We start from the raw sequence: 21,769 nt of genomic DNA, 5'->3' as shown, positions 1-21,769 counted from the left end.
GTCCTATAAAAGGCGCCTCGTGAGGAAAGGTTTTAGGCCTCCTCATTATAAGGCACAGACCTTTCCGCTGATTAGCCGATGTGGGACTAAACTGGGAACCCCATCCCACAACACAGCCCCCCCAGTGGGAAGGTCTGTGCGTGGCCGGGGCCCTTCCTCTAGCGCCATCTGATGTGGGGTCGGAACCCCGACACCAGCCCACACACCGGCCGAGCAGGGAAAGCATCTGCGTCCCTCCCGAGGTATTGTCCGCTCTGGGATTGCCGCTTCGGGTCTGCGGGAGGTCGCCCAGGGTCGGAGCCCAATGACAGTCCCAATGACAGTCCCGAGCCCTGACGGCGCGGGGGGCCGCGGAGGTTACCCCCTACCCTCACGGTTTTGTCCTATAAAAGGCGCCTCGTGAGGAAAGGTTTTAGGCCTCCTCATTATAAGGCACAGACCTTTCCGCTGATTAGCCGATGTGGGACTAAACTGGAAACCCCATCCCACAACATATATCACTATATTATTATGTATAATTAAATAAAATTTTATATTTTTCATTAATGATCATGTATAATTAAATAAAATTTTATATTTTTTATTAATGATTTTAACAAGCTCCACATGTAGAAGCATGCAACTTAGCCACTGGAGTTAAATCTAGCAGCTTCAATGTTTGCTTGCTAATAATTATTCTCTGTTCGATATTGATCTAATGCCACAGATCATACAAAGGAAAATTCGAAGAAAAAAAAGGGGTCCTCCTAAATTATAGAAATGGAGGCATCAAATAGGCGTGTGTAAAGAAAAAATACTTAACCTCATTATCTTACCCAACGCCACACCTTTCTTGCTACATTTAATATATTTCCTAATGAACATTTCCTTCTCATTAGCAGGGCCCTACTTGTCAAGCTTGGTTCAAGTATTGCCAGCAAATTCAATTCTTACGTCTTTTCCTTCGATAACCAAATGCACTTCCTCCATGGATGCATCTCCAAACCCCGGTTCCCTCCACCATGGACACCATGGAACCCCACCCCCTTTCATCTCTCTCCCCCCACCCCACCCCCCTGTGTGTTTGTGAGCATGCACACATCGTAAATGTTAGTAGTGTTATTACTCGAAGTCTTGCAGTATAACCTCTTTGGACTTCGGCTTTAAAAAAAAAAGAAAGAAATATCCTCAAATGAGAGAAGAGGGAGAAAAGGCTGAAAGCCGAGAAGACACGTAGCTTGGGGCAGCCATGCGAGCATTTGGAAGGGTGGCAGCGGGAGGAGATGGAAGATAGTTTGGTTTGGTCGGCGTCGCCCTGAGATCGCGCCGAACACCACGACATAGATATCGCGGTCCACCGTAGACCCCGATCCCGAGCTCCGCCGTACGCCGCGCGGTCCACCCTTCCGCTGTACACCGTGATATCCGGTCAACTATTCCGCCGTGCACGAGGATAGCACGGTCCCCATCGCACCATACACCGCGATATCGCGGTCCACCGTCGCCCCGTGCACCGCGACATCGCGCCCCACCGTACACCGCGCCAACGCAAACTAAGCATGGAAGTCCGGAAAGAAGATGGCAGGAAAAGCAGACAGAATATAGAATGGCAAGAATGGTTGAAAAGCTTCATGATAAATAAAAAGCGCCTCTTCAAAGGGTCTGATAAACAATTAGAACATAGTAATCAGACTTCAAGCATACTCTCGACCATCAAATACAAGCTTTTGGAGAAAAACCAGCTTGTATAATAAGCAAATTACTAGTCATAATCTCAATTTTTCGTGCACATTTGACCGGTTAAGACCTCTCATACTATGCTATGGACTGCTTTTAATTGGCTACTCTTTGGAAAGCTGCTCTCATCCAATTTAGAAATGATCCCTTTTATGAGTCACAAGTTCTATTACCCTGAGATGGGAAAGCAGAAATTCTTTCACATCAGGCATCAGCCTTTTCTGATCAACTCTCAAGATGTGGTAAAAAAATGAAACACCATCTTTTGATGCAGTCCCATTTAATTTCCATCCACAGGTCCGATACCAAAAGCTAGTTGCACATGGGCTCATCAAAATCACAACCAAGTACTGAATGATCAATAAATCAATCAAACCATGCATTGTTCGTTCAGCATCATCCTCAATGATCAATCTTATATGGTTCATGTTCAGTACAACAGGTTGATACCAAACTATGGGCTGCAGAGGTTCTTTAAGTCTTCCTCCTTGGCAAAGGAGGTTGGAATCAGCCTCGAAGCATAGGGATAAAGATCTTTGTAGGAATTTCTTATGGTGCCTTCTGCAACTCCGGTAGCCAAGGATATATCTGCAACAAAAACATTCAGGTTAGCACAAGCAATTATGATTGCAAGACAATATAGACAAGGAGATCTCAGAACCTTTGAGGGGTTTCTTGTCATCCGACAACTGAGTTATCATGTAAATGACAGCTGCTGCAATTGATATGGGGCTCCTCCTGCAAGGAATTCTAATGTTAGAATATGAAGCTCTTAATCTTCTAGAAGCTAAAGTTTCATCAATAGACTTCATATTTGAAAGTCTATGCTCTATGAGATGCCTCTTGCTCTTTAGAAGTTGAATTAGGTGCTTACATGAACATGGATACATCTAAAAACTGAATACAATAGTAAACTGATATGTTGGAACTTCGAAAGTAAATTTGATAGGTTGTAAGCTTTAAGTAACTCTAGTTACATATTCTAATGACACTAGATAACTAATACGACCATGACCGATCCATGTTCAAGGCCTTAAAAGAGCATGAACAGATCTTTTCCTACAGTCGGCATAGCTTACAGAGAGAACATGAGACAAAGAAAAATGATAAAAATGATGAATACATGGGGGAAAATACAAATTGAATAATAGAAGATTCAGTCAATACGGCACATGAAAAGATCAAAAGCAAAATGGCAGTTGCTTGCAATTTCTAAATATTTCAAAAAAAATGGTACCTTATATCAAGTTCTTCTGACTTCTGTACCGCTTCTTGAGCAGCCTTGACTGCTTGATTTGTCATGCCAAGATGTGAACAAAACCGTCTCTACAAATTTTAGGAAGCCAGGACATGAAGCCATACGAGGATCATCACAGATGTTTATGGAGACTTCTAATGTTGAGAATATCAAAATAATGCTAAGTATGCATCTCGAAGCAACTCAAAATCTAACTTAATTCTAGCCAAGCAAAATGAGATGATTGAAATAATAGTGCTTAAACAAACCAGGAAATCTCCTGCATGAATGGTACCCATCTCCATCGACTGACCCATCTCAACTTCAAGCTGTTTTACTATGAACTCTTTTGCACGGCCAATTTCCTTCTTTGTAGCTCCGTTGGCAACAGAGCATATCTCTAGTTAAAGAAAAAAGTACATGAACATTTATGTACAATCAAGATGAAAAATCAAAACTTGTCAAACAGTTAGATATAAGCTATACCCTTTACAGTGCGAGGCCTGTCCTCTTGTCGACAAGCAATGTAGAGGCAAGCAGCTAAAATTGCATCTTGATTTCTTCCCCTGATGGATTTGAGATCTTCCACCTTTTTGTATATCTCATTGGCCCGATCCTTCAGGAAATAAATATGACATTGTTATTAGAAAATAAGAATTTAGTCTCAGAAGAAGAACTTATCTATTTCTACTAAGTATAAATATAGAAGAACCACCCATAGTGACAGCAGGAACATCAAGATCAACCAGGAGAAATTCAATTTCGTATGACAAAAGTAACAGACAGGAAAGGCGGCATATAAGAAAACCCACATAGAAAATAAGTTGAAAATACAAATTATATAAAAAAAAATCCAATTAGCCAATCATTAAATATCATACAACTGCTCAGATAAACCAGGGAAGAGAGATATAAGACATGAGAAGGTAGTTCAAAAATAAAGTGCAGAATGACAAATTACACGGCTGAATTTTAATAGGTTTAATTTTTCAGATAAAACACACACATATCAAAATTCTAAAAGGAGAAATCTTAAGCAAGTATGTAGACATGGTGCAACTCTGATCGGATCAAGTGTATTGGTCGGTGAGACTCCAACTAGTTATCCTAGTTTAGCTTTTTATCTCTGCTTTCTACTTCTAGATTAACCTACTAATATAATTATTTTAATAAGAAAAATAGTTACTTTCTTTTGATTAACAATTATTTTGTCACTCATTTGCAAGCATCCTTCACGCAATCACTTTTGCATTTGAACTAGTAAAATTCTTTTGCCTTCATGCACTTACCCTAGCCTTGTGCAGCCAGATCCCAGTCTGTCTGTTCCGACCTGGGTCAATTTGGTAACCATGCACTCAAAAAAGCGTGCATCTATAGAGAGACCAACACTAATGAATAAAGGCATAGGGTTTTGATAGGTGAAACAAAAGCAAGCAAGCAAGCATGCACATAGGCAAGAAAAAGGGACAAAAGGGTAGCACATGGTCCTTAAAAAGGTCTATCAACATTTAGGAAGATTTGGATATGCTGCTCTAACTTAGTTTCGACTAGTTTCATTAAAAGGTGAACAGTAATGCCCTTGCAACTGCTAGACCTCAATACTCTTGAAGCTTCCAATTTTTAGACTCCATTCCTTGCTTATTAATATTGTTTTGGAAATTAAAAGCACCTCATATTAGATACAAACTTTTTCTTGAAATCACATATTCAAGAAATGAAACTTTTACATGATGAAAAACTACAAAATGATAGCCAGATTGTACCTTGATAGTTGCAACAAGACCCAACCTGAAGGCAAAAAAAATACCACTATATCAGCAGTAGCTTCAACTATTGTTGCACTTGCAAAAAAAAAAAGTAATTTGACAAAATCATAAATGAATTTACATAGAAACAAAAATTAGTAATATAATAACACAAGATATGTCAGTTTTATGCATTGGAGTTCCGGGTAATCAAATCAAAATTACAAATCCCATCTTCTTATAACAAATATGCGAAATAGAAGAGTCCATTAACATCAAACTTTTCTAAATGGATTCATAAGCACCTTTATTTTTCAATGCATTTACATGTTCAAAACATGGAGTCCTTCATGCATGTAATCCTTAAGTAGATAAAAATAAAATGAACTACTAACTCAAACATTATAATAAAGGTTGCAAAACATGGTGAATAATTTATTCTGGTGAATTAATTCTTCCTGGACTATTCAGCTCCCAGAGCACCCAACTTGGTGAGACATTCAAGACAAATAGCCACATCTTCAAAGTCATTTTTTACGAATTTAAATGACTCTGTCTTCTATCACCCTAGTCTCTTTTTTTTTTCATGATCAATATGGGAACAAAGAATATCATAACAAACCTTTCAAAGTAGTTTAGGTCAAGTCGACAAACCCAGAACTTCTTTGGTGAGAGAATGAATCTACTTTTTCAGCTGTAAAGTTGTCTTACTTAAGGAGAAGAATAGATTAGCCCCATGCTTTAATGTACCTTACAATTCTCAATGTTCTGTTGCACTATTATACATTAAGGGATAAGAATATACAATTACAGAATAAGTATTGCCTGTGTATGGGAAAGAAAATGCACATCATCTTATGGGATGAAAATTTTTATCCTCACATAGACATGATTGTTACAGATAAACCCATTTACTTTCTAATTGTTCATATGATCCCCCAGCTTATAAGCTGTGTTACCTGGACACTTGTTTCAACCTCGGAGAATCCAATATTGACATGTATCTGAGAGCTGGATATGCATCAAGCACTTCTACCCATTAATTCTTGCATTATGGGTCTATTCTCCAACACTGAATCATAAATGGCTCTCATACAAATCTCATGATAATCAGAAGTGGGATTTAGTTGTTCTCAAAGTTTGTTGAAGGATGGAGATTAAAAAATTTGTGGAATGTCATAAAATTTTTGTGCTTGAGTTAGATATGGAGATCCAATCAAGTACATGTTGTTTGAAAAGAATAGCAAAAAAGATGGCATATCTTTAAAACTTAAAAATCCATAATTCATGCAGTGATAATTCTTTGAAATCTACGAATCATTGCTGATTTCACTAGTATGAAACCTTTCTTCACATACTTGTGGTAAATTTTTAAATATAAAATCAAGAGCAACATCATCAATGTCATATGAGTCAATCATTCTCCTACATACCCATGTATCTTGTAAATTGACTTCAGAGTCAGATACCCGCAAATGTGTCCAACTCTGACTCTTATGTCCATGGCCATGCAACACTATTTGTTAGCATTCTTAACATAAGGCACCTTTTATGTTTCTGTTCCTACCCTATGAAGGCATGTATAGTGCATCTAAAACAGTCATTTATAAAAATTGTACTCAGATCAACCTTAAACTAGAAAAATGTAGCCAAAACTGGCCTGAAATTCTTTTGAACCTATGATTTGGCCAGAATCCATCTCGAAATTCTAGTTCGAACAATCTAAGTTTGGCCAGATAGAGCCTGATCCCTTCAGACTAAGTGCTTATTAGAAAGTGTTTATTAGATAGATAATGCACCAAGCCATTCGTCTAATAATTCCTCTGAACCCCATTATCCGCCTCAAGCCATTCTTCCCAAAGATATTCCTGTATGAATCCTGGTCCTCTCATTAAAATCACCCCCTTCCCGGAACTGTACCAAATCCATATATATGTTAAACTTAACCTCTGAGATCTTCTTAGCTGTATGTTAAGCTTGACCTCTGAGATCTTCAACACAAAGAGTCCAATGCATCCTGGTAACTCGTTACTTAAAATCATGCTAACAAGCCATCACTGAGTGTCTTTCAAGTGTCATTAAACAAAAAAAGACGCCCATGAAATCATAAATAAACCTAATTCATTTCAGAAGCATTTATTTCGATGCAACAACAAATCTCCTTCCAGCCTTTTCTCTCCCATTGACGATTCTTCAATCTCTCGCCTTTCAATGACCCCCAACAAAAAAAGAAAAGATGTCCACTAAGAACTTCCTGCTCTTGAGGAAAATTTTAAAACTTTTCAGCCAAAAAACAGGAAATACTTTTCAAAACAAAAAAGCAACATTCGACACCTGTGTGGCAGCAAATAACATCTGGACGACTCAAACAATAAGAAGCAAAAAAGGTGTTTGTTCTAAAATTTGTGAACCAAAAAGAGTCATATCAATCCTAATATATAAGTATATCCAAATTTTACACCTTTATATATGAGACAAGTTCAAATCCTGAAATCAGAATATTTAGTTGCATTCATATGGGATGGATCACAGAACCCAATTTTTCAATCAATGGCTCCGACATGTCCAAAAAAATGAAAACAAAGTTCAGTCAAATGCTCCAAATGCTAGCATGGGGATCCAGCACCCAATTCTCATTTTTCATCAAAATTCTAATCTCAGATGCCTGCATACTCTGGAAAGTTGCTAAAAAATTCTCCGCCTCCCTCTTCATCCCCTTCTTAGAACTCAGGGATCCAATCCTAAGACAGGAAAATACATTTCCATGTCAACTGCATCTCTATATGTATGACATCGTTTCAGTATTCATCAAAATTCCATCTTTCTCAATTTGGTATCATCTACTTCTCCCAACATACCATCCGACCCAAAAATCTATCCAGTTTTTAATGAAACCATTTTTAACAAAAATCCGATCTTTCCTCATGGCCGTTAAAATTTCGAGCGCGGTTGGAAGCGCAAGATCCATCTACTGTCATCAACCTACCCCAAAATTCCATTTTTGTCGCATCACATCAATAACGCAAACAGGTAGAGGGCGGGAGAGGGACCTGTCGGCCATGGTGGCTATTGTGCGGAACGCGAGGATGAGGGAGCGGTCCGGGTTGGAGCTGCGGTTCTGCCAGCGGCCGAGAGAGGAGGAGAGGAAGTCGCTCTGGCCGCCGTTGGGCTTGGAGATGACGGTGGAGAGGCCGCCGTCGGCGAGGAGCGGGTTGGTAGGCCCGCCGACGCGGACGGGGTCGTTGTCCCCTGACTCGTTCGCGAACGTCCTCCACTCCGACGTCTCGTCGATCGAGTGCGCCTCCAGCACCAGCCCGCACTCCGAGCACACCATGTCCCCCGCCGAGTGGTCGAACACCGTCTCCGTGCTCCTCTTGCAGTCCGGACAGAACGCGTCCGCCATCTCTCTCTCTCTCTCTCTCTCTCTCTCTCGTTCTCTTCTCTTGGTGGTGGCGAGGGTGAGAAGCGAACGAGGAGAGGAGGCGGTCTCAGTGAAAAGGGGATCTTTTTTTCCTTGAGGCGGTTGGTAGGACCTGGTGATACCAGCGTAGATGTAGAGAGAGAGGGGGAGAGAAGAGAGGAACAGGCTGTGGTTTTGATGCGTTTAAATTTTGATCTAAAATGTTCGATTAGATCTGAGGGGTTTTCCCAAGCTTGTTAGTGTGATGGAGAGACAAGAAAGCTTTGGTTTGATCTTAGCAGTATTTAGACTGGTCAAGTTAGACTGCTTGTCTTTCTCTCTTTGTTACCGTATCAAGCATCCAGTTGTCCAAGTTAGTAGAAGAGGAAGTAGACAGTCCATAAAGTCACGCGTCCTCAAAGGACATCGATTTAGTCGTCTTCTATATGATTTTGATTTGAACATTGATTCTCTGTTTTCTTTTTTTTCCAATGATTCAACTTCCCTTCTTCTCCCCAGCAAAATTCTAGCCCGGAACTCCACAAGAAAAACCTAAGAATTAGTAAATCTACACGTTCTCAACTCAGCTCACTGCTCAATAAAATTTTATCTTTGTGAGGCGTATTTTAGAGACTAACAACATACTCCTGAAAAAAGAAATAGCGCAAGACTATGGCTCATTTTAGATTGCTCGTGTCTCGAAAGACGAATCAGACTGCAGATTGAAGTACCACCTTCACTACTCACCACTCAGGTAATGTCCGTTGGACATATTTTGTAACCGCCCTTTCATTCTTACGCCACCTCTTTTCTATTAACTTTGTTGGGTACACTCATCCTAAAATATATATATATATATATATATATATATATAGAGAGAGAGAGAGAGAGAGAGAGAGAGAGAGAGAGAGAGAGAGAGAGATTCGTTTGATGCCCCAACCATTGTCAACCCCACGCTGGACGGCAAAATGGAGCAGTGAACAGAATGGCAGCAGACAGAATTTTTGGCTCACGAAAGCCTGCTCATGTAACTTTCTCGACAGGAATCCGGGCAGCCGACTAAGTTGCCCTCAAACAAACACCCATGGATTTCTTTAGCCGGCCTGCAACAATGACGTACACAGGTAGCTGGAAGAGTTGAATGCAATGAAGGAAACAAGGACAGCAGATAAGACCCCCAAGCCGTGCGCCAGGACACGGAGGGCAAACAAGGCTTCCCTGGTAGGACATCACCGGATCACCCGCGGAAAGGTCAACTGTCAGCAAGGGTCCCACCGGCTCTATGGCCGAGAAACTTCAACTGACGACCACTTGACACGGATGTCCACCGAACCTGGAATCGGAGAGACAATATCTAATAAAAATCTAAACAGAACAGATTCTCATCGGGGAAAAGATAGGTCCCGATTTGGGCCTCCATACTCCTTCGAATCCCTGCCATGCATACGACAAGATCTAGTATTGTGGTACAAGCATGCCCTCAGCTCCAACCATAAACAAAGCCCTCCACCAACCATGAGGATATCCTGCACCATTGTAAGTGCAGCAGTGTTGAACACAGCAATAAACAGTGCTTTCCAATTAGAAATTTCTACTGTCGAATTATCCGAGACAAAGTTTCTGCATTGCAATAGCACAGATGTTCTGTCAATTTACACCGCACCTCGCAGCTAAAGAGAAGACCACCACAACCAACACTGGTATAAATACAAAAGACTGATGGTGCCAAGGAGAGGAGTTACTGAAAATAAGAGGCTGAATTCCTTTAATATCCTAGGCACAGCACAAAATTTGGCTCGCTCACAGGGACAAATTTTAATTGTCCAGAAACAAAATTTTCCCAAATAATCATTAGTCCATGATCTAAATAACGTGAGTGTTATATGATAGCAGCAGTCAGCATTTTTTCTCAAAAGAAAAAGGAAAAAAAGAAGAAACAGCACTCAGCATATACTATGAGGTTAAAACATGTCACTCGTATGATCTCAATCATTGCCACGCTTTTAAAAGCATAAATTATGGCATAGCACCCACAAGCTGATACAAAAGAGAAATATCCTTGAGGTTTATGATTGCAAGCATGACAGGGAGTTCTAATGAAAAGAACTGAAATGTTTTCTCAGGGTTAAGAAAAAAGATCCATAAAGGGTTTGGATTAGCTTTATCTAAAGTACAGGCAGTCAGCAAAAAACCAATGCATTACCACTCAGGAAATCGACACGTGCTTTTAAATTTCATACACTTCGCAACGTGTCCGCAGCCTAATATCACTGGTGACAAATTGAAAAGGCTATAGGTTTCAAAGGTATGAGGCAATTGAAAATGCACATAATAGGATTTCATAATAAGTTACTTCAGGGCACGATAACTGAGAGGTTGCACAGAATCTTCAAATTTATACTACCCCAGAAGGAAGACGTAGCACCAATTGCCCACCAACAAGACTGTAAAAGAAAAACATGAAGTAATATAAGATTTTGAAATGAATCTATTATATTAAGGCACTTCATGATGGAAATTTGCAGTTACCTTTTGACGTAATAATAGCAGAAGTCTGCGAGGATGAAGGTTTGAACAATTTCTGAAAGGAGAACCATGGATGGCCACAACCCGTAGCCCAAAGCTGTCAGCAGGGCTCCACGAGTATCCAGGACCTAAAACCCAACATTGTTTGCTTTAGTCAGAAATTTAAAATCATTACTTTGCTGGATCTTTGATTGCAAGAAAAGTAGCACCCCACCCCCCCACCCCCCAAAAAAAAGAAGAAAAAAAGAAGTTTCTTTGTTTCCTAATATCTTTTCCCTTTCTGAGCAGTAAAATCTGAAGTTCTGAACCATATTCAGATGGTGCAAGAAACACACCATAAAGATAATGGCAACAAAAGCTGAAGAACATTTGGCTATTGCTTTATGCTTTATAATTTAATTTCTTAGACGTCCTTGACTAGCCACAGTCACCATGCTAGCTAAGTTCTACCATATAATCATTCCATATATGCGCACCGTTTCTTAGAACTTTTATCCTAACATAAACTATTGTTTATTGACTGAATATTGTGCTGGATGTCTTAGATGTTATAATTTGTGGAAAAAATGAAATATTTCAACCAGATTGGACTGGTTTCCTCAGTTCTTCATCCATTTTTTTCCTTATAGAGGTATCCACCCAAAATTAATTCCAGTTTCAAGGCTCTAGTTGGTTTCGGTTGAAATGGATGTATGTCACACATAAAAGCCTTGCTTTTTTCCGGTTTAGAGAGCGGTTGTTGCATACAGTTGATTGACCAATCCTCCACGAAGCATTTTCAGAAGATTAAACTAGGAATTTGGAGATTCCAAAAAAGATTTAGAAGCTTGTAGGTGTTTGGTAAAGAAAAGAGAAGGTTCGCTATCCATTAATTTTATTATCTATCCATTTATCATAAGCTATATATTCTGTATATCTGTAGGGTTTGGACATATAAACGCTCGATACAGATTTCCTTGTGCCCACACACACATGGTACTTGCTAAATTTAGAGATGGGTTATTATAGTTCTATCATATTTGATATGCACAGTTGTTCTTATATGGAACACAAGTTACTTTTTGAAATAAGATTCGCAATTTACTCCAGGTTTTGGTTCGGGCCTTCTTCACTTTGTAGTCAGTACTAGCATACACTCCCGACATAATCCAAGAGATTTTATTGAGTTCCGAAATTACCATTCCAATTTACTGGGGACAACTGTAGAACACATCCATAGTGGCAACACTCCGCTTCCACAAAACAATAATGCTTCCCGACAGACCTTGAGATTCAATTGCATAAGACTCCTAAGTAGTAGAAAAACAACGTTGTATTTTGTGGAGGCAGTCTCCAGAGAGTTGCGTCTCACACAAGAAACAAATGTTCGGGCCATGCACTTGGACCAATCTCCTAAATGAGGTAGTAAAGGAGAGCTTACCCGCTCCTCTACAGTTCCACACAAGAATCTTCATTCTTCGACATGCAACAAAGGACCCTGCTCCTCGCCGCATGAAGTCCCATTCCCTTGCTCTTCTTGGTGGGTCGGCCCACTTCCACAACCCTTCCCACACTTCCCAAAAGCAGCGCAATCTTGGCCCTCCTCACCGCTGCTTGGTGATCACCCATCGCAACGGATAGGAGCTGGTCCGACTGCCCGCTTGTCGGCCTGCCACTATTGAAGGCCTCCTCCACCGCCGGTCGAAGAGCTGGCGCCACCGGGTCTAGGTCTACCGGGCCACGCCACCAGGAAGGGCAAGAGACCAAGTAGCTTTGAAGATTGGAGAAGGCGAACCCTCCGGCGGTGCCGGAGAAAAATCGGGGGTCGCCAGAGCCGGAGGCACAGTCGCCGGGGTAGACGCCAGCGCATGGGCGGAGGGAGGGGCAGCGGTCGGCTCCCGCTCACCAGGACTCCATCCCTCTCCAGTTTTTGACTTGGGTGCCTTGGGCACATTGGGCCCATCCACCTGGGCAACCCGATCCATGCCCCACTAGGTTGGCCCGAGTCCGCTGAGCAAAGGCCCACTCCCGCCGACCCTATCACTGAGCTCCTGACCTCTTATTCGAATGGCCCAGGCCCGCGTCCACCATCGCTATCTCTAGGCTAGCCTACACAGCGCTCGTCCCAACTTCGCCCGAGTCATCAGCCAAGTCGACTAGCTCGTTCAATGGATCGAAGCTCAACCCGGCTTAGCAGCCCCCTCATTGGTCTGTCGGTCCTTCGAGGGTGATCGTCGTCGCGCTACCTTCATCGGCTTCTGCCACCCGTCCGAGTCCGGCAATGAGCCAGTGGAGCTCGGACAGTTAGGGGGAGCACAGTCGCCAGGACGAAGATTTCGAGGTTAACTCAGTCGTCTTCCTCAGCCACAACGGCCCTTCATAGCTGGCGACGGTCGGATCTTTGTTGCCGCCAACCAAGGGCCAAAAATCGGCCTCCAGGCCATCTCATCAGAACTGGAATCCAGCTCGCTGCCACCCCCCGAGTCTCCACCCATCTCTACCACCATGGGAATCGGGGACCGCGTCTGAACCTGCGCGTTCGCCTCCGCTGCTAGCTCCGACATCAGGTACTTGCAATCAACTTCGACATGCCCGATTCGCCCAAAATCGTAGCAAAAGTCAGGAACATTTTCATGTACAAAAGGCTGCCACATGACCTTGGTTTTCCGCTTGATCTAGATTTCGGACAGCAGCAACGCGGTAGCGTCGATCGCCACCTTAACCCTGGCAAACCCCATCATCCTCTGCTGCTCCGTGATGCCATCAACAGCCAGCGGCCGGCTGACAATGACGGTGATATGCAGAATCGTTTTACTCTCCCAGTACTTCACTGGGAGCTTCGGCATCCGGATCCACACCATTGCCGTTTTCACTGTGTCTAGACCCGGGACGAAGTCGAGAGCCTGTGGCTCCATATCTAGCAGCTGCCCCGCCGCCACCTAGGGGCCACCGGCAAGGGCAATGTCTCGATCGGCCTCCGTCTTGAATCTGAGGGCCAAATGATCCTCAACAAGTGGAATAGCCTACACCTCATGCTGAGTCTTTCCCTATAACGCCACATCCCGGGCCACCCACTCTGCCGGGACCCGACGGCCAAGGCTCCGGACGACCACCGCCAAGTTCTCCCAAGCCTTCTTCGAGGCTTCGATCCGATCCTCCGGCAGTTCAAGGATTGCTGTAAAGTGTCAGCCTCTTTCTTGTTCTTCTGGAGCGTTGACACCCAAGCTTACTATGCTGGCCAGAAATCATCGTCTCAGACACTAGAAATGAGGTATAAATCCCTCCAATCACTTCTATGTTCTTCCCTAGTCTTCCCCCTTCTCTATCGAGAAGATGTCGCTCAGATTCCGACAAGGGTAGTAGACCATTAAAAACATTTTAAAAAATACTAAGAAAAACTATTAAGGAAGATTTAATCTCAAATGTAACACTAGATTTTTTTTGACATAAACAATACAAAAAGAAAGAGGAAATATTATGTTTCAATATATATACAAGCAAGCACTTGTACATTCTATGATGCCCCTAAACTCAAGGATCAAATAACTAAGAAAGAACCAATAGTACTAGTTATGTTATGCATGTTCTCTTTATTTTATATTTAAAAAAAACGAGGATCTCTTTAATTTCTACAAGAGCATTTACATTTTTGTATAAACATGCATGTGCAATCATATAAAAATGTAGGACCAATTCAATATAATTAGAACACATCTGAATAGAAAGAGATATTTCAAAAAATAATAGCTTTCATGCTGAATCAAACCTGAAGAACCCAGTGTGCACAACTCAAGAATCTGGCAACTCCTAATGCAAATACATAGTGAGCTGTGAATGGTTCAACAATCTGCCAAACATAAACAAATATGTTGTTAGAAACAAAAGCAATTCCTAAACTAACAAGGGCTATCATTTTCAGCTTTTACCTTTGTGTTTTGCATCAAACGTAACTGGGGTAACACTGAGACAGCTTCCAAATAAACACAGAAGGCCCAGAAAATCCTGTTTACAATATTATGTGCTGTCGAAGGATGAAGTAAAAGGGCTAGTACAGCACAAGGCACTACCTACATCCATATGACAATGTACAACTCAGTACAGTTACAAGTTTATAAATATGGCCAAGAAATAATTGTCAATAAATATAATAAAATAAACAATTCAGAATAACATCACGAAAGCTGAAATTATCAATGCTTGCAGAGCTTATACAGTGCCATCATTGGTCATTTGTCCAAGTATTCAACATTAATCCAATGACTGACAAACAAATTACAAAATAAACTACCTTAACCATTATAGTGGAGATTGCAAAGGAAACAACTTCCAGACTTTCAGGAATGCATTTCCCTCATAAATGCATATAGTTTAAAGCTCAATTATTTATGCGCAAAAAAAATTATACAACATACATCCTCAAGCACAAATAGCCTGACACTTCTCTTATTTCCCACACTATGAAGTCAATAAATAGTAGTACCCATGTCGGTGATGCCAAGATCAGTAGAATTGCAAAAGGTTTTAAAGAGAATTCCTTATGAGTGGATCAGACTGGTGCCTGCTTTCTCTAAATTGAACCTATGCTCCTTATGTTGCATTGCATCAGAACTTGTTGAGATAAAATTGTTCAATTCACTATCTAGTTATGACCAAGGTCTGAAAGATGATTTGAGATGAACCATCTATTCTCACACATTTATGCTTTCCCAACTTTTGAACCATTACCAAAAAGTCAGCATGAGATACACATGTGCCAGCCACGTGAAAGAGTTTTCCACGAAACCAATTGAATTTCATTCAGAAATTGAAAAAGGAAACATCTGCAACAAATAAAACTAGTTATCAGTGATAAATCTTATATAAACTTTTAACTACTTCAGACTGTATCAGTCCAAACTGTCCGAAGCAAAATTGGAAGAAAGGAAGACCGAAACATGCAGTTCTAAGTTGGCTGGAACATCTCTTGAACAGATAAGTTAGACAATAGACCTTGACTGCTGCAAAGAGAACTTATGTGCTCAGAAAGAAAATAAAAAAATAACTGATGCAGGGGGACATTTCAAGGACTCGATGCAAGTTGATACGGGGTCAGCCAGTATTCTGCATCGATATAGGCCAAAGTGGGTTAATACATGGTCAGTACAAGTGAAATGTACTTGCCAGTATAGGTCATGCTGACAATACATGAATCCTTGATGGTAACAACTATAATAGGTTAAATATGTATCGACCCGACGATCACATAATATGACAATAGCTAAAAATTCACTAGTTCTGTTTTTATGCTCAAAGACCCAGCTCTCTACACACTTCAAATTGCTCACCTGATAACAAAAGGTAACATTCTTATTGCTCTCTTCATCCAAGTCTGCCATGTCCCAAAGTAAATGTAAACCTAAGGGAGTCCTAAACCCACCCACAAAATGCTAAAGGCCTCATGAATCCCTTGACAGCCTGCTAGCCAACCATCATAAATTTACCACTGAAACACAGAACACATTCATTCCATTATTCAATCCTACAGTTAAGTACTACTAGTGGAGCATATTTCCACAAAGGCAACGAGCCAAACAAAATCTCAGTCGCTAAGTCTTAAATCAACCATTTAGCACATGGCACAGCACAAGCCACTGCTAGTTAGGTATAAAATAATTCTCCATTAATCTCCACCTCTAGCATATCATCATCACCAATTAGGGAAGTAGGTTAGAGTCGCATGAGATCACAAAAAGTTCTACAATTGTCCAGAAGCATAATGTTCCCAATTTTTCCATAGCTCAAAGGACCATACCCGACTTAATTTAGTTGGCTGTAAGGAGAAAACCCAATCATAATGAAGATTTGGGGAATGAATGAAGACCTCCATGTTAGGCAAATTCCAAGCAAGATGATATCTACATTGTCAAACAAGGCTAATCAAAAGCAAAATAATGTCATTAAACTGGGATAATACAAAGCAAAAGATAACTCCAGTCAATAAACTAGGCAAGTAAATTCAGGATGAAGACCAACCACCATGTCACTACATTGAGCAAGTTATCTTCAGATGAAAATCAAATTTCACATTATTAAACTAAAAAAATCAAATTCAAGTGAAAATAGACATCAAAATTGCTAATTATCACAAGGTAGAATTGTATGTTCTTAAACTGATCCCTTTTTAGAGTTCCCTCGTCATCTCTACTATTATTATAACCCAAAGACTGGGAGATGCATCTCCAACCCCAAATTTCCACTCCGCCGCACCCCACCTTCCACTCGACACCACCTGTCTTGCAATAACTGAGAGAGAGAGAGAGAGAGAGAGAGAGAGAGCAATGGGCCCCACAGTTCTCTTGACCCTATCCAAGCAAAGAAGCACCCATGGTTCAACTTGCCTTCAACCCACATAATTTCAGTCACATTCCATATATATATATGTGTGTGTGTGTGTGTGTGTGCACGCGCGCGTGCATGCACGCATGCATATATGTGTAAAAAAAAGAAGCAAAAAGAAAAAAGAACCAGACCTATCCTTAATTGAAGTCAACCCTCCAATTTATGCCAACTTGCCATTAAAAAGTATTAAAAAAAGTCATGAAAGATTTAAGCACTGAATATGACACCTGTCTCAAGCATGATGGGCAAAGTACGGCATACCGTGCCAATAATTAGCATGCACTAGCAAGGACTCGTCGAGTTAACTACTTATAAACATGGAAAGCACATGCAAAATTTATGCTTGAGATATCTTAAATTTCATTTAACTGTTTTTGATCAACAAATAGCAATAAATAGATATGTTCTGAACTGACAATAAACTGATCCGCTATTTAAATCAAATAAATCATGATTGTTTTCTGTCATAAGCGCGAAACAGACACAAACACTGTAAGAAGTTCCATACAATAACAAATACTTTAAGAAGGGTTCTTCATAACTTTTATTGCACATGGACAGAAATAAATTATCAGCACTTTACAAACCAAAGAATATGATTAGTCCCAGATTAAACCCAGTTTTAAAGTTATGACCGATCCAAGACAAGAAGATAGATTGGAGGAGAAGCTGCAGTATATAGTACAAGCAGTAAAAACAGAAATAATCCCTTCTGAAGCCTATGTAACAGCCTGAGAAATATTACTTCAAACAAAGTAATTCGCACCAGTTGAAGCATCATGGGCTAAGTGCACAGAATTCTATAAGTAATTAATGTCTCATTAACAAGAAGCCAATATGACATATTATAATTGTGCACCGAAGACCAATCATCACTGGTAAAAGTTCAAGCAAGTGCCACAGTGACAGGATCAAAACAAATGCACAAGGGACTAATTTTGTTTTTCTAATATCAATGCCTATTGCCCTCTAAAGGACAATATCTGAGTCTGAAAAAAATGTTACTCTAAGATTTGTTTTGGTCGCTATAGGAGCTTCATTTACATCCAGGCAACCCACAACCATCAGTCACTCAATTGCTTCTTGAAACTGCTGCAAAACCTTATATACTACAAGTTGCAACTTTCTGAGTTTACTATAGCAGCCCCACATCAGTGGCGAAGTATGTAATAATTATGAGCTACCAGTCACCAGAGCTTTTTATAACTAGTACAAAAGTGTTATGCATTACATGAATTGCAAAGTCACCCCAGGGGACCCATTCCTTAAAGAATATTTGCAATCATCAGACCTTAATGCACATTTTCCACAAGCACCATTCATAGCATTACATTGAAAAGAACAAATGAACTCTACTAAACCATCTTGCAAGTAGGTTGCCACCACAAGGAACAGCACACCTCCAATTCCATGTTAGAAAACAGTTCACTGGATACACATCTTGTCAAGAAAAAATAGCACCTTATATCACAGAAAAAATCCATGTTCAGAGGGACTAGTGACAAGAGAGTGATCACACCCCTAAATGCATGCACCAATAAGAACCTCTTTTTCAATTTCCAAACTCCAAATTAAGCTACTATTATTACATTTGTTGACTCATTTAGAGAATATTATCACAAAGCAGTACAAAATTTCAGCAAGACAGAGATTGTTATATTCAAGGAGAAAATGTCTCAAAGGTCTGATTGAGTTTGTAAACCTTCCTTGGCTCAACATAAAATTTCTTTTAGAGAAAAAAGCCAAAAAGTTTTAACTATTGCCAACAGAACAGTTGTGTAGAACTAGAATCCTTATGCTTTTTGCTTTTGCAGATTTGTTTGATTATGAAATAATGTATTTTTACATGTTAAAGATAGCAATATATACCTATTAAATATTAAACTATGCATATTTTATTTCAGATATTTTTAACACAACTATTGTATGATTCACTGCAAGTTTTCAGTCTACATGTTGAAATATGAATGTGTAGAAAGTTTTATCTATCATTCACTCATTATGGAGATGCGACAGAGACATGGCAGAAAGACTCGGTTAAAGACTTAAAGATTTTAGTATATGGTGGCTTAAAGAGATAATGAACGTTAACTGTTTAATATGAGAAAGTTGGAGAAGTTGAGAGATATCATACCACATAATATATTGCAAAGTTGTCCTTATCCTCCATGTAACTTGACTTCAGCTTAAATCGAATCATATAAATAACCCACAGGGTAGTCACAAGTGTAGCAGAATCCAGCAGTGTGTGTATGTCATACTCCATAACAAAACTGCAGTACAGTCTAACAGCTAAAAATAAAGCTGTTAGATCCTGCGACTTGAGCGAAAGTCCTGCAATATTTTAAAATTATGGATTAAGAGTAATAAATTCACAGAAGTGAGAGCAGTTGCAACACAATCAGTAATTCAATGGTAATTAAGAATACAAATAAACAAAATTTGACAAATTATTAAATTCCAAGAACTTCCTGCAAACAATGGCAATAGCATTCTGCTGTGGAACTATGTAATATCTTTAGTGTTATCAAAAGCATGATCTGAATGATAAATAACAGTGCATCATCAACTGCTTGAACTTGCACAAACCCAAAATAACAGTGCATCATTAACTGCCTCCTGATCTGAATGATAAATAACAATGCATCATTAACTGCTCGAACATGCACAAACCCAAAATATAAAGTTTCATGGTCATCTTTTTCAGGAAGAAGTGAGAACCTCAAGCTTAACCTCCTCTATAAACTAAAAAAAATGAAAACTCATTAGCTATAACTTTTCCATCTGAACAAACATGCCTGAAGTTAAATAATTGTTGATTTTTTTCAAAGTTGGACGAGAAAGGTGCATAACATCTCTTAGCCTAAGTCTTTGTAGATCTCTTACAATTTTGTGTCTTACCATTAACTTATAGGCAATATAGATGGAGCAATAACAACACTAGCAGCCTATATATCAGCATATCAATCATTATATTCTAAGAACTGCAAATGTTACATCAATAAATAATACTTGACCTCGAATCATAAGAGAGAGAAAATTTTCAGAAATGTAGTGACTAATTATAACATACAAGCACTGACATAATGACCTGATGCACATAAGGGGTTTATAATGTTTCTTCTTCACTTCCACCTTCATTTACTAACTCATATGCCCACAAGTGCCACTCCAAGGTAGTGTTCTTATGATTGCTCGAAAACAAAGTATATCCTTAAGGTACTTTTACTCAACCATCCAAACCTAATTCACTACACAACAACTGGATTATTATGCATCACATTAGATGCCACCAAAACTTCAAAAGAACTCGTGATACCCACTTTAACTCTTTCCATTCATGGCACCATGAGTCATCACAACTTTCAACTGACTCTTTAGGTAAAGCCTCCACTCAATTTTTCTACTATACAAGATTCATTGTCCTTGATCACAGATTGCTGCCACCAGTTTAGAATAAAAAGTCCTTTTCTTTGAAATGATAGATATCAAAAAAATCTTCTCAATCATCCAATTTGATGGACCTGACGTGCTAATCAGCGCAGAGAATCATATCTTCTGTTCTCAAATTAATCCTCATGCCAATATCTCAATCTAAATATCAAGTTAAATTCCTCATAAAAAGAATTTCTTATCATGTTGAAACCCTAACTTATCAAAAAAAAAAGGAAAAAAATCCTTTTTTTATCTTCTTTAGTAATCCTTGCCTTATAATTCCTCATAAAAAGAATTGCTTGAGACTCATAGTGACCTAAAAAATAAATACCACTAGCAGCAGTACCACCAGCTCCTAGAAATCCGCATGTTGAAACCCTAGCTTATCAAAAAAGAAAAAAATTGCCTTTTTATCTTCTTTATCCTTGCCTTATAATTCGTCGAGAATAGGGCATCTTCAATCTATTCTGAGAATCACTATTGCGATCTACCCACGGCTTCATCGGAACAACAAATAAAACAAATTATAGCCATAAAAATACAACCTTTGAAACCAAAATTAGGAAACAAACAACCGATTCCATCACTGAAAGATCAAATACCCTAAAACGAGAGACAGATAGAGAGGAGGGGGGGGGATTACGAACCGGCGCAGGTCTTCTCCTTGGTGAGCTTATAGATTAAAACTGAGATGCCCAGGGCGTGGACGGCCTCGGCGGCGACGAAGAGGTTGTCGTGGTCGTAGACGACGAATCTGAGGAAGACGAGTGCCGCCATGCCCGCCACGACGCTCAGGAACGCCTTCACCTTGGGCGGCTGCCGCTTCACCCATCCCACAACGGCGCTCATCCGCCCCCTCGATGCCTTCATCTTCGCTCCTCCGATCCGGTCGTTCTATAGCTCTCTCCCAATCCGAGTAGTAGAGGACGAGGGGAGAAATAAAAGAGCTTCTTTTTTTCCTTCCAAAGAGGAGACCCGGAGAGAGAAATACGTGGGCTTTCGGGGAAATCCAGGAGGTGGGCGGTATTTATAGACGGTGGGTTTTGACGACGATGGTGACTCCGATCGTGTCAGATGGGGAAGGTGACCAGCTTTTGCACGAATTCTTCGGTCTTGCGGTGATAATTAATAGTTTTCTTATCTCTTTATTGAAAAAAAAAAAAGAGTCCAACTGGTCCCAGATGTCTAATCTAATAATTTATCTTACTTTTATTTTTTCACGCATATTCATAAAGAGAAGAATTAAGGATATCTTAATCATAAATTTGACGAATAATCCAAAATAATATATTTTAATCATAAATTTGACGAATTAAGGATATATCTTACTCTTTATGAATTTGATTTTTTTTC

General features: G+C 40.0%; 2 protein-coding genes across 2 annotated transcripts; both read right to left on the bottom strand.

Annotated features, from left to right (window-relative positions):
• Positions 1-2,044: 2,044 nt before the first annotated feature.
• LOC103706351 (transcription initiation factor IIB-like) lies at positions 2,045-8,464 on the bottom strand. The gene is made up of 7 exons (XM_008790418.6): positions 7,749-8,464; positions 4,717-4,741; positions 3,440-3,569; positions 3,223-3,353; positions 2,954-3,042; positions 2,378-2,454; positions 2,045-2,304 (listed from the first exon to the last, which is right to left on the bottom strand). Exons 1-7 carry the CDS (start codon positions 8,099-8,101, stop codon positions 2,171-2,173), a joined length of 939 nt encoding a protein of 312 aa, XP_008788640.1. The 5' UTR covers positions 8,102-8,464; the 3' UTR covers positions 2,045-2,170.
• A 1,759-nt stretch (positions 8,465-10,223) lies between these two features.
• On the bottom strand, positions 10,224-21,531 carry LOC103706353 (uncharacterized). Its single transcript, XM_008790419.6, has 6 exons — positions 21,064-21,531; positions 19,116-19,315; positions 14,530-14,670; positions 14,370-14,450; positions 10,628-10,752; positions 10,224-10,542 (listed from the first exon to the last, which is right to left on the bottom strand). The coding sequence occupies exons 1-6, from the start codon at positions 21,284-21,286 to the stop codon at positions 10,494-10,496; spliced, it is 819 nt and encodes a 272-aa protein (XP_008788641.1). The 5' UTR covers positions 21,287-21,531; the 3' UTR covers positions 10,224-10,493.
• Positions 21,532-21,769: the final 238 nt, after the last annotated feature.

The sequence above is a fragment of the Phoenix dactylifera genome, chromosome 16, assembly GCF_051530095.1.
Source record: "Phoenix dactylifera cultivar Ajwa chromosome 16, Ajwa_hap1_PhDact_Kaust_v1.1, whole genome shotgun sequence".
Classification (NCBI taxonomy): Eukaryota; Viridiplantae; Streptophyta; class Magnoliopsida; order Arecales; family Arecaceae; genus Phoenix; species Phoenix dactylifera.
This window is presented reverse-complemented; position numbering and strand designations above follow the sequence as displayed.